Source organism: Numenius arquata, chromosome 2 (assembly GCF_964106895.1).
Source record: "Numenius arquata chromosome 2, bNumArq3.hap1.1, whole genome shotgun sequence".
Lineage (NCBI taxonomy): Eukaryota > Metazoa > Chordata > Aves > Charadriiformes > Scolopacidae > Numenius > Numenius arquata.
In genome coordinates this window covers 54,541,652-54,555,445 of record NC_133577.1, presented here as the reverse complement: position 1 = coordinate 54,555,445, position 13,794 = coordinate 54,541,652, and the positions used below count along the sequence as shown (strand labels likewise).

At 38.3% G+C, this 13,794-nt stretch overlaps 1 protein-coding gene across 1 annotated transcript in view; it reads left to right on the top strand.

Annotated features, from left to right (window-relative positions):
* The window catches only part of RALGAPA2 (Ral GTPase activating protein catalytic subunit alpha 2), a 139,726-nt gene that overhangs the window by 34,403 nt on the left and 91,529 nt on the right, over positions 1-13,794 (top strand). Inside the window, exons 12-19 of the mRNA XM_074168019.1 lie at positions 787-924; positions 1,524-1,672; positions 2,094-2,205; positions 3,401-3,638; positions 4,190-4,354; positions 10,851-10,988; positions 11,524-11,621; positions 13,639-13,729. Coding sequence (XP_074024120.1) covers positions 787-924; positions 1,524-1,672; positions 2,094-2,205; positions 3,401-3,638; positions 4,190-4,354; positions 10,851-10,988; positions 11,524-11,621; positions 13,639-13,729 — 1,129 coding nt within the window. The remainder of the gene's footprint in view (positions 1-786; positions 925-1,523; positions 1,673-2,093; positions 2,206-3,400; positions 3,639-4,189; positions 4,355-10,850; positions 10,989-11,523; positions 11,622-13,638; positions 13,730-13,794) is intronic.

Genomic DNA, 13,794 nt, shown 5'->3' with positions numbered 1-13,794 from the left:
TGACTAACAATTTAAAAAATGGGTGGGAAATCAAGATTAAAAAATGCTTTTATATAAGTTCCAGAACTTTAAATAAATACCGAGTGTTCAGTAGCCCTTACTGAGTGGAGGGAAAGATTGCAGCTATTTTGAAAAATGTAATCTGTTCGTTCTTCCCTGTCTATACAAATATGATAGCAAGAACTTAATGGAAGAAGTACTGGTACGATCCGCAGTGTTAAAATTCACAGTGTCTGTTGGCCTGGTACATGTAGGACTATTTCCTTTTGGTGGTAATTAATTAAGAATTTGAAAATATCTACTAACTTGTATATACTGGATGCAATACTTGGATTCGGACACCTTAATCTAGGAAATTAAAGTGTAGATAGAAACTCTGTGTATCATCTTTTTAATACCCTGTATTGAACCATCAGTAAAAGGTGACTTTGACACTATTGACGCTGTGAAGCTGTTTAAAGAGAGAAGTTTTGCCGTACTAAGAAGGAGCTTAGAATTGTAAAAACATAGTGAGAATTGCAAGGTTTGACAGATTATTTTTGTAGGGGATTTATAGTTTTGTCAGGCTTAAATGCAAATATTACTACAGTCAGTGACTACAAAATGTGATATAAAATATTTTAAACAACATAGTTCTTAAAAAATTTTATGATGTGAATTCCTTGCTGAAATGAATGTAGGACACGACAGTTCCCCCTTTTTTGCTTTTTGCGTTTTAAATGATTTTGAATAAATGTGGACATACTCCTTTCTGCTTTGTCACTAACTGAATCATGTTTTTGAAAGCTTTCCTCTGACCATTCAGGACACAAGCGTTCATCCAGCTGGGGAAGAACATACTCCTTTACCAGTGCTGTTAACAGAGGATGTGTATTAGAAGATGAGGACAAAAATGTTAAAGCTGGTGCTCAAGCTGCGTTACAGGTGTGATGTGTAGAAGGGTTACAAGGCTGTAATTTACGTAATCATGTGACTTACACTACAAATTATAATATAGTCTCTGAGATTAAGGAAAACTACCCAGCAGTTGATGGTTTTTGTAAGATTGGATTTGGACTTAATTTGTAACTCTTTAAAAATTAATATTAAACCACGTGACCATGTATTAGAGCCAGATATCTATTTTAAGGCAAAGTTCATTTTTTTTTTTTTCTACTGTGGATACTAGGAATTAATCAGAACTGTACATTTGCTTTTGTTGAACCTCATTTATTAGAAATATCGGTGGTTGCTCAAGCATATAGTGCCAGGAAATGAGTAGCTGGAGAAGTGGTACTCTTGCCTGACTGAACAGAAGAGGTACATACACAGCCCATACTGTGCAATGCGTGCCTTTGTTGGGGCTGTAATGCCATCTGACTTTTTGCTGGAATGATGTAGAAAAATAAAGTGACAGGTAAAACGTGAAACTTGCTCTAAGGATAGTGAAAGTTTTGACTGGAGGAGGACAAGTATTTTCAGTCTTGACTCTTTTTTTTTATTTCTGACACTGTGTAAACTGACTGCAAATGCCTGTCTTGAAGGTATTCTTGACAAACTCTGCGAATGTTTTCTTACTGGAACCGTGCATTGAAGTCCCGGTGCTTCTGAAGGAGCAAGTTGATGCTTGCAAAGCAGTGCTGAGTATCTTTAGGCGCATGATAATGGAACTATCAATGAATAAAAAGACATGGTAAGCTTAATATATTCTGCATCATTTAAGAGAAGATTATCAATGTTTAAACTTATGGGAGAATTATTGGGTAGGGAAAAGACTGGCTTTCTCAGGGGTAGACCTTATTACAGAAATCAGACTTGCCTCCGAATTGACTAGTGAGATTGCAGATTCTCCTGAGTCTATATCATTGTACTATTTGGCTTCAAGGTTCTGGCTGGTATTTCCGTTCCTGACTTCACCTTCTGAAAAATTAGCTTATGCTGTCCACAACCAACTAATGTTATTTTTCAAATTATCTGAGTATGTCTGAGGTGTGATCGCATTCTCAATATGTAAGGCTTACTGGAGAATTAAGAGGGTGTTTTGGTATGTGAAAATTAACAAATACAATTAATAGAACACATGAATAAAAGGTACAATTTTGTTTTGGAACCAGGGAACAGATGTTACAGATACTCCTTAGAATAACAGAAGCTGTGATGCAGAAGCCAAAAGAAAACCAAATAAAGGATATGTTCGCTCAAAGCATGTCGGGATTACTGTTTCGAGTGAGTGTTTGGGGTTTTTTTTCATTTGGTTGGTTTTTATGTTGATTTTTCATGATGATTACCCATAGTTTTAGTTAAGTACTATTGCACAGTACTATACAACCTACTTGTAAAACATGAAAAAATTCTCCTTTGCAGTAATACAAGTAATTATTTTGTAAACTGTTCCTAACAGAGGGAGACAGGTTCCAGGTGCAACAAGCAGTTGATTTATCTGTTCTTCAGGGCTCTGTTAGAAAGGACAGTAGAACAGGCAGGGACACAGTCTCTGTGTGGGGTATCTTCAATGGGAGTCTCTACTAATGTGTAAGCTTCATGTAACTCTTTTCCTAGAAGTTCAGCTGGCAAATCAAAACTGAGTCACACTGAATCATAGAATCATAGAATTGTCCAGGTTGGAAGAGACCCTTGGGATCATCGAGTCCAACCATCTACCCTACTCTACAAAGTTCTCCCCTATATCATATCCCCCAACACCACATCTAAACGGCTCTTAAACACATCCAGGGATGGTGACTCAACCCCCTCCCTGGGCAGCCTGTTCCAATGCCCGACCACTCTTTCTGTGAAAAATTCTTTCCTAATGTTCAGTCTAAACCTACCCTGCTGGAGCTTGAAGCCATTCCCTCTCGTTCTGTCATTAGTTACCTGTGCAAAGAGACCAGCACCAACCTCTCTACAGTGTCCTTTCAAGTAGTTGTAGAGAGTGATGAGGTCTCCCCTCAGCCTCCTCTTCCTCAAACTAAACAGTCCCAGGTGTGGTGAAATGAATGAGGTGAAAACATTTCTATGTCATATTGTGCTTTGCATGCTCAGCTACAGTATCTAGGTCTGAGTGTCTCTGGCGTAGCTCAAGCGCTACAGTCATTCTGTAGGTATAAGGTGCAGCTCTTCATTCTATTATTATTATTATACATAGCCCATTATTTCAGTTTACCAGAGAACATATAGACCGCCTGAAACATGTTTCAGTATTTTTAGATTTCTGTAGTCAGTAACTTTTACAATTATTTAGCGACCACCTTAAGGGAGTGCTTTTGATGAAAAATATGTATGGATAGTATCTGTGCATCATGAATAATCGATGCTAATGTGCAGGTTGGTGTTGACTTCATCACCGTGTGGGTCCATGTTGGTGTGCTGAATTCACCTTGACAGAAATACACGACCTGTCGTCTTGTTTCTTTTCTCTCAGACCCTCATCGTGGCTTGGATCAGAGCAAACCTGAGTGTTTACATTTCTCGGGAGCTGTGGGATGAGCTGCTCAGCGTTCTGTCCGCCCTGACAGACTGGGAGGAGCTCATAAATGAGTGGGCCAATATCATGGACTCTCTAACAGCAGTGCTAGCAAGAACCGTGTATGGGGTGGAAATGACAAACCTACCCTTGGATAAGCTCAGTGAACAAAAAGAAAAAAAGCAGAGAGGAAAAGGTTAGTCCCTGTGCTCCAGTGCTTTTTGTATCAAGTTAAATATTTAAGTTTAAAATTTAAAATTAATTTGATTTAATCTAACATTAAATACTGCTTCATCAAGTGGAAGAACCTGTTTAATCAAATGTGAAGTGCTTGGAATTTATGTATTCTCATCCTTCATTGTGGGAGGAAAGGTCATTGGGGTCAATAGAAGATAGCTATTTAGCAGTTTTTAGTATGCACTTAAAATCACTCTTTTCTGCAGAGCGGAAATGAAATGTGGTTTCCTGTGCTGTAGTCTGGCACAGTCATCAACGTAAACATTGTTTTCTGTGTATTTTTATTAAATTTTATTAATGACAGTATTTTAGCTACATTTATGTGACACCTTGCAATTGATACACGTAGTTGAAGAAGTGATTATTTTTGGATAATAGTAAAAATTTGTCTGTGTTGTTTAAAAGGTTAATGTTTTTCAAGTCTGAGTACTTATTAGTCCATTCATACTTTAGGAAAAATACGTGCCAAACCATACAATGCTGGAGAATTTTGTTTTCGTTATCTCTAAGGTGGCATTTTAGAGCCTCAAAAGCCAGCTGTGGTGGGAAGATCTTTTTCATTAAGCTGGAAAAGTCATCCTGAAATTGTGGAGCCAATGAGATTCAGAAGTGCTACGACCTCTGGAGCCCCGGGAGTTGAGAAAGCAAGAAATATTGTTCGTCAAAGAGCAACAGGTTAGACCATAACTGCTTGTGTTCCCAAATGCTCAGTGACACTCAAGTTTTAAATCTGCCTTTGTATTGTGGCTGCTTCCAAAAGTTGTGCAACTTAATTATTAAATGCCTGAACAGAGATGTTGTGTACCTGTGCCTGGATGCCCTGACCACTACCTGTATGAATAGAGGACCAAAGTATTTTGAAAAATTCTAAATATCTGCTTTTAAATACTTTACATTTAATAGCAAGTTAGTCATGTGCAAGTTTTTTGTAAAGAAGTACGTTCCTATCTTGATCAATTCATAAGAAAGTATTTATTAACGTCAGTCAGATAATACATATTGCTTCTGAACTGTCATACAGCTAGCTATTTACTGTGAGCAGAAGGTAAACCAGATATTTAATAAACAATTTCATCCTTTCTTATTTGCTTTATTTGCTTTCTTTTTATTAGTGTGATGAGGTATGTGTAGCATCTCCTTTCCATTTTTTTTTCTCACGTTTACTTCTGAAAAGAGGAAACCAGAAGGGAGAACAGGAGGTGAGGAACAATGAGGGAATGTCTGAGACCTGAGGCATTGAACAGATACCTGATTTTTCAAGAATTTCAGCAGCCTGAATTTAGTCTCTTTATTTCATGGTAGCATGTGCCTGTGTTCCAGTTCAGTGGGCTGTGGATTAAAACTCTCCATAGAAGGTCTTCTGCTTTTGAGTAGGAGATACTTTGCTGCATGGCTTCCTTCCTCATTCATAACAGATTAGTAAGTGTGTCTTACCAGGAGAATTTGAAGGTGATTTAATGTTTTTGTGGCTGCAGGCTTCATAACTAAGCCACAGTCTTCAGCTTAGATCACAGAACGCTTTGACAATGGAGTCGGTTCATTCTTTGTGTCCGTTTTATTTTTAAATTCAGTGAGTTCCTATTTGTGCTCCAGCAGAGAATTCTTTCTTCTGCTGCAGCTCTTCTCCCCTAGACTTCTCACTGGAGCAACAGAGAGAACCTGGAAGTATTGATCAGCAAGGACTTTCTTCTTGGTTGTGTGCTTTCAAATTAAAGAAGTTCTACCTTTAGTAAGAAAACCTTATTTGATAGGGAACAAGTTAGACTGTCAGGTGGGAGGATGAACTTCGTGTGTAAAAAGCCCTTAGTTTCATTTTGTGTCTCATGGTCATATAAAAAGAGAATTATTCTGGCTTTGATGGAATTTGTGATGATCAATGGCTCCCAAATCAGTAGGTGCAAAAAAGTTTTGTATTTGCACATGCGGTTATAACAAATAATAATTTCAGATATATAAAATGTATATCCCTTTTCTATCCCTTTCTATTAAGCATGGGAATGGGCTGCCCAGGGAAGTGGTTGAGGCACCATCCCTGGAGGTATTTAAAAGATGGGTTGACATAGTGCTTAGAGACGTGGTTCAGTGATGGCTTTTATCAGAGTTAGGTTGATGGTTGGACTAGATGATTTGAAAGGTCCCTTCCAACCTGGACAATTCTATGATTCTATATAAGACTATTTAGAAACACAAAACTGGGTTACTAAGCCTCCAGAGAGGTCATCTTTCAGAATGAAACGTAGCAGTCCCTAAGGTGAATGCTGGCGGTCCCTAAGCCAGGGCTGTTCATGGGAGGACTTCCTTTAGCAGAGTGGACCTTTTTGGCAAAAGTGTCTCCCCCTGGGGGCTTTTTTTAAGTCCCTAATATTCTGGCCCCCGCCCCCCATATTTAAAAACAAAAAAAAAAACAACCCCAAATCAACATACAAATACCAGAGCATGTCCTGCCTCCGGGTAAGACTTTCTTTTGATCTGCTGCTTGTATCTGGAGTTATAAGAGTAAGAACAGAGTATTTCTGCAGCAGCAGAAAATCTTTTGCCTGCTATCCTGCCGGAGTATTTTTGCTTCCTCCTTCCTCTCCTCTAAATGTCAACATTGACATTGCTGTGTACAAGAAGAGAAACTATACGGTGAATAAGGTGGGTTTTTTCCCTTACAAATTTCTATTAGAGACTTCTGTAATCCAGCATAACTTTATATAATACAATTGATAATAAACGGCTGTTTTTCTCTAAAGGAGACTTTAAGCTTATGACAGTTGGATATTAATCCATAAAATACCAAATTTTTAATAATATTAGACAGCCTCTAGAGTGTTAGCTACGTTGGAGAGTGTTTTTCTGGTTGCCTTTCTTTTCCTAAGAAACAGTGAACCCATTTAAGTGTTGCTATTTTGAAGAGAAATTCCATCAGATATGCATTCAGACTGCACTTCTACCTTCCCTTGTGGTGACTTAAGAACTCCAAATACTTTCACGTAACTGGTGTCCCTTTCATCATCCTGTTCAGAAATGCAGAAAGTAGGGCTCAGTACCCCAAAACCAGAGTCCACAGGATAATTCGGGGCATAAGGAACTCATCAAGTCTAACCTCCTGCTCAAAGCGGTATCAGCTGCCCCTCAGCCTGGGGCACTCAGGACTTTATCCAGTCTGAAGTTGGGATGCCTAGTTTTAAAAGCAAAAGCAGAGGCACCTCTGTATCTTTAGACTGATTTTTGAGAAGCAAACTATCCCACTTCTCAGATCAGAACAGATTATTTCCAGCACAGGTGAACGAATGTAAGAGAGCTGTTTTTGTGGGGGAGCATTGGTAGTAGAGAGGAATTTGGATGAGTTTTCCATTCATTATTTTTGAGCTGTATGTACTGCTGCGGATACTTCAGTGAAGATAAAAAAGGGTAAGTTGAGTTAGCCCGGAGATAGGAATCATACACTGAGAAAATGAAATATTCCATCTTGTGAAACTGCTGTGATTCAGAAATCACTGATTGTTCCACTTTCAATGTGTGAGTTAAAGTTGCACATTAGTAACTTAGAGCTTATAGGAAATATTTCTGGGCTTAATGTTGTAAAACTTTTTTTTTTTTTCCAAAAGCTTTGTGTTTCATGACATTCAAAACCCCAAATATTGCATTATTTTTTTCTGACATAATTATTGCTTTATTTTTTCCTGGAAGCTAAGCGAAGCCAGTCTATCAGCAACTGTGTTCATCTTTATGAGGCTTTACCAGCTACTAAAAGTGTACCTCTTCTGCTTCACACTGTGAGCTCTCTCTTACCTGGTATCTCTTACACTTCTTGCTCTCACAGACTGTCAGGTACTGTACTTTAAAGTCATCTTTTATATAAATGTTCTTTATATTTTTAAACTGCTGTCTGTCTACTCCCCTTTCTGTCCAGTTGATTATTCTTTGGTAGCGTGGAGTGAGATGTTTTGCACTGGTTCCGTTTCCTGTGCCTCGAATCCGTTCAAAATACGGTGTTAAGTAATATTGATAGCCATTAAGAGACAAGCAAGTTTAATGGGAGCATAGCTTGTCCCTTTTCAGTTACAAAGGGCGGCAAAAAGTGGCTACTTTTGATGCTTTTTTTGTTGTTCTGTCACTGGGTTTGTTGTCAAAATAAGCAACCTTTTCAGGGAAGTGGAGGGGAGCGATATCTTTTCCAGGAACTAACTGGAGAACCTTGTTGAATTCTTGAACATGTGAGCTGGTGCAAGCGAAACACGCAGTCACAGAAATGAAGCTGGTTGAGCTACTTGATTTAAAAGGAAAATCTCACTGAACCTGTGTTACACACCGTTACAAATGTGCTATTTTCTTTTCTAAGGAATTCTTCCTGTAATTATGGATTCCAGAAGCAAATCTAAAAGATTTGTTTGTGCCTCCCTAGTTCTCAGATAGTGTTTGGTTTCTCGCAAAATCGTTGTAGTGCTGCAAGCAGTGCAGTTTTTGTTCATTTTAATACTCAAGATTACCATGAATTGCAATGGTAATATACCATTATATTCCCTAGTAACTAAAGTAAAATTTATTTTAAATCCTTAATAAATAATTGCTTTTATTCATGTTTACACTTTCAATTACTTGATTTGTTAAAGGATTGCAAGCAGTTGTTAAAGTTTTAATATAGCGCAGACGAAATGTGCTAAGGATTAGCAATACAAAAACTAAAGGCAGCGATCCAGATTTGGGCATTTTAGTGGTTATTTAGAGTGATGTGGGTGTATTTTTGCTCAAAAGGGTATTAAACTTTTTTCCTGCTTTCAATACAGTCTCATCCTGTGGAACTTTGATGTTGTGATAAATAAAACTCAAACAAACACTAAGCATACAACTTCTGGACTGAATTCTGTACTGGTACCCAGAGATGTGAAGAACAGATGTAATTGCCTCAGAATACAAAGACGAATACGAAATGAATGCAGGGCGTTCATCCTGTTACCTAGCCAAGATGTATTGGTGGAAGCAGTGAGATTTCTCTAACATGTTAGCAGACTTTCTTTCATTTCTGTTTCTAGCTAGTAAGTCTCTGAAAAGGTGACTTTCTGTCACCTCCCACATTTCACTTCCTGGGAGGGATTTCTGACTCCCGAGCCCTAACCACAGTTGTTGGCTGCTCTAGCAAGAAAAGGAAAGTTTTCTATGGGGTTCCTATTCTGTGAAATATCGTTAGGGTTTTTTCATTTCAAGTTATCTTCAGTCGTAATACTGAAGTTGTTCTAGCTAGTGAATTGAATTTATTATTTTATTTCGTTGCTTTCTGTAAGATGTTTAAAGTCAATGGTGATACTTTGAAGTCAGTAAGTACCAGAACAGTTAGGTTTTTTACATATACAGAGTCACACAGAATCTTCATGGTTGGAAGAGACCTTTGAGATCGAGTCCAGCCATACACACACACACAAACAAACCCCAACAATCTCGGGCACTAGAGCACATGCCCTGAAGTGCCACGTCTACACGTTCCTTAAATACCTCCAGGGATGGCGACTCCACCACCTCCCTGGGCAGGCTGTTCCAGTGCCTGGCCACCCTCTCAGGAAAGTCATTCTGCCTAATATCTAATCTAAACCTCCCCTGCCCCAACTTCACACCATCTCCTCTGCTCCTGTCATTATTCCCTTGGGAGAAGAGGCCAACACCCACCTCTCTACACCCTCCTTTCAGGGAGTTGTAGAGGGCAATGAGGTCTCCCCTCAGCCTCCTCTTCTCCAAACTAAACATGCCCAGTTCCCTCAGCCTCTCCTCGTATGACTTGTTCTCTAATACGTGTGTATTTGTGAGATAATTTTTGGAAATCCACGCAATGTTTATTAAGTATTTAAGTATTATTTGAACTCCCTTGGTAGCGTGGATCGAATGAAGTAAGCGTACTGCTCCTGCAGGCTGCTGCTGCAACCTGTGTGTACTGGGCTGGAACCTTGTATCCCGGGGAGCTGTACTTCTTGCTCCTTTCTAAATAAGTGTATCCACAATGCCAGTGCCTATGGAGCCGAGAGAAAGCAAAGCAGAGGAAAGGAGAGAAGAGGAGGAGAGTAGAAAGGTGGTGGAGAGGTCGCTTTTATTTAATGTGCGTGTAATGTAACAATAAGCTGAAAGAAATCTAAACCACTTAATAATTCAGCCGATGTACTTTATTAAAAAAAAAAATAAAAATTCAAGGGTTCTCCTAAGAGTTGCTACAGCAGCATTTGTCATAATTTCTTAAAAAAGGGAAATCGCATTGGCTGTGCAGGTTGAACACCTTGAGCAATCTGCTGGTGGTTTTGTTGGGTCAGCTTTGCTGGGGTGTGTGGGCCACCTCTTTGACTGCTTTCCGGGGAAAGGGTTAGCAATTAGCTTCAGTATGGTAGGTGGCATTAACGAGAGTCATGGCCATAACTAAAAGCACCACTACTGAACGTACTTGATCCCAAGTGTTACTGTCTTCCCCTCCCTCCCCCTGATGCTAAGAGAAATGCATTTCTAAAGCATTGTGTTGCTGGCTAATCTCAAGAATTCCTGTTGCTCCTTCTCCCGGGGTGTCAATTTACTTTCTATTTTCATGCCTCTCTCTCCTCCTTTTTTATTTCTTATTTGTATTTACAGAAAAAAAAAAAAAAAAGCTGCATGATTCAGTTTGTCATCACAAACTAAGCCAAAATCAAATGTAACTCAGATCTTTGTTTTTTTTTTTTTAACTCTGAATTGTAGCCTTTTTTATTCTCTCCTTCCTCCTCTTTACGGAGGAAAAGTCAGTAAGCACATTTGTCTTTTCTACACTACGTGTTTATAGTAGTTTTGCCGCCTCTCCTCTATTCTTTCCATTCCCGGAACGACCAGGCTCTGGTTTGGGTCTCTAGCACTGAAAAAATGTAACTTTGTTCACGTCACATCCTCCCCCCCTTCCCTGTGCACTCCAGCCCCCCAGCATTATTTCTGTCCTTTTTCTAAACTTTTTACCACTTAGGCTGCCCATCTCTCTCTCTAAACTTTACAATTTGTCTAAGGATATTTTATAAAACTTAAATTATAACTTCTGCAACTAGGAGTTACATTCTAGCTTTGTAACTCGGGAATTTTAAATGTTTCAATGAGTCACGTTTTCATATAGCTTTCTTAGGTAAGGAGTTCATACATGTATATAATTCTGAGGTCGTGCAAATATTTTGTGTTTTAATTAAATCGACAGAAGTTGAAGAATCTCAGCAGATGGAAAATTCAACAGGAACAGAAGCTACAGGCCTATTTGCAGACCAAGAGCAGCAGCTGACTCGCAGTAGCAGCACTTCAGATATCACAGATCAGTTGCCATCTGATTTTTTTCAAGGTAATTTTGATAAAATATAGCGATACTGTTCTTCTGAAGAAAAAGCGTTGAGACTTTTCAGCCTCAGAAATGCTACTTTGGTTTCCAGCTCTGTTCTGAAATGGTTTTTATCGCATTTTCTTAGTAAGTATATTCTTGGTATCTTGTGGAAAGAACTGTTTTTAAGAAGTTACACACCACACATGCAGGTCATGACCTTTTATAAAGAAGGGCAGTTAAAAATGAAACCTTTGAATGTATGCATTTTGTGTATAACTCTTCAACTTTTTTTTTCTAATCTGGCTTGCGTTTACATTTTGTGTATTAAAGCTAACGGTTCTACTTCTGTTCTTATGGGGCGAGTACTTTATGCTTATGAAGGATATTTCAAAACATCATATATTCTATTTTCGTACTTGGTATTACTTCACTTAGTTATAAATATAAGAAGTGTACATGTAAACATAAGTGAAATAGTCATATAATTTGCTATGTACTTTGGCCCCACAAATGTCTATATTGTCTACATTTCTTGCTTGCTTTCTAACATTTCTAGGTAAAAAGGCTGGGAGTTCTCATAATTTAACTTCTTCAGACTCCAGATCAGTTCAGGAAAATAAGGGATGTACAAAGAAGGAACATGAAGCTGAGCAAGTAAGTGAAATAGAAAGTGATCATTGGTGAGATTCTAACAATGTTTTATTTATAATCAGATGCCTTTTAATATTTAGAAACTCTAGCAACTGAAAGTGTGAAAATCATTGATCGCATTTCCAGTATGGGATCTGGAATGGAGCTGTAGCTGTTCATTATGCTATTTGGTGTGATTGTTCTGTGTCTCCCATCTTGTCAGTTGCTTATGCAGTTCTACGTAATTGGCTATATTCGAGTCTTATACAAGACTTTTGTGCTTTCTTATATTAAATATAAACAAGAAGTTTATATCTCCTGAAGTATAAATAATTCATGGCTGCTGTAGAGCCACAGTGCGCTGGAATAAATATTTGATGGTTTAAAGTGCTGGGGAAAATGCTTTCCTTCAGCACAATCTGTACCACCAGCTACATATTGCAGATGTTTGTAGAAGTTAACGTTTGGACAGGCAAACGTTGTAAAATTTTAATGCCACTTCTGAATCAATGGTAGAAATAAAAATAGCTCATCTTTGGACCTTGGCTCTCCTATACATCTAGACTTAAAGTCCCATTGACACTTAGCCCTAGAAAGGACAGGTGAGACGTTTTCTGCAGAGTGCTTTCATTAATCACTTCAGGAATAACAAAATGTCTCAAAAAAGAAGGAAAACCTAGTCTGCTTCACATGGTGGAGGAGAGGGGAGAGGGAGAGAAGCAAGCTCAGTAGCTGGGGGAATTAAAAATTAACCTGGATCCCCATTCTATTTTAATGGCGTGCGTTACAAGATATTCACAAGCACACGCTGCTGGGCTGTTACCAGTATTGCACTTTCGCCCTTTTTGCAAGTGGAAGGTGGGGTTTGACCGTAATATTCACTGCAGAACTTGCTAATGTACTGTGTGAACCAGTTTGACTTTCATATCACAACCCAGGGAAATAGTCCTCACTGATCACTAGGAGCCAAATTGGCCAGGGAAGAAAGACCGCTCCGCAGTCTATCAGCACAAGCAAACATGGGTTTCCTGGGAATAATTGTCAGTTCTTTCCAGTTTAAAAAAACCAAACCACCACACAACAAAAACCACGCGTGCATGCACACACACATAAAAAACCAAACCCCCAAAACCAAACAACCAAAAGCCTACCATGTTAGATAATATAATAATAATTTCTACAAGGCAGTTGTCTCTTTGGCAGCAATAATTTGCTTTCTCAGATATATGCAGAAAGAACAAATGGATTAATGTCTGGCCAGTGGATCAGAAATTGCTTCAAGAAATTTATGTCAAAATAGCAATACTAATAATTTCTAATATCAAAATGGAATTTCAGAAATGTTAACTGAATTGAGGAATTCTGGAGTAGAGATTCCTTCAGCACTTAGGTCTAATATGCTCCTAGGGGTAAGGCGTTGGGGCTTTTTGTTTCATGTTTGCAGTGGAAAACATGATACTGTTTTCTTGGTAGTAACCAAGTGTTGCTATTATAGATGACATGGAGTTGCAAAAAATGTGAGTTTGAAGGTGATCTGACAGATATAAAGAAACACGATTATGCTTAGGGACAGAACAGTATTATCTAGCAACGGAAAATTGTGTGAAGGGTTTTCAGCAAGTAGGCTATAAATCCATTTGGGGAAGAAGGTGGTAAACAAAGGATCAGGTGTCTTTGCATGGGTTATTTTGCAAGAGAGTAATGCCCCGACATAAGGGATGACTACCAATTTATTCCTGAAAAATTTTTTGATACTTTAAAAAGTTATGAATGATTTCAGATTTGTGGAAAAAACATAAGTAAGAGGTCCTGCTTGTTGGTATGAGAACTGAGTTTAAGAAAGGGAAGATAATGACTGAAATTGAAAGCCTGATGGTTTCCTTAAGACAATTAAAGATATTTGGGTATTCTAAATGTTCATGAAAATATATTGACTTAGTTGTAATTAATTTCTTATAACTGTGTGTTTCTCGAATTTACTAAAATATGATACAGTACTCAAAACTGTAAAAGCCTGAGATTTTTTTTTTTCTCTCTGAAGGTACTAGTACGAAGAAGCAGTAGTACGGCTGAATTAGATTTGAAAGCAGATTTGCAGCAATCACATGGAAATTATAGAGAGAGAGAAAAAAGTGAGTTACAAGAAATACAGTTTTTTTCTTAAGTGTAGCAATTGGAATCAGCATCATAGTTTTGT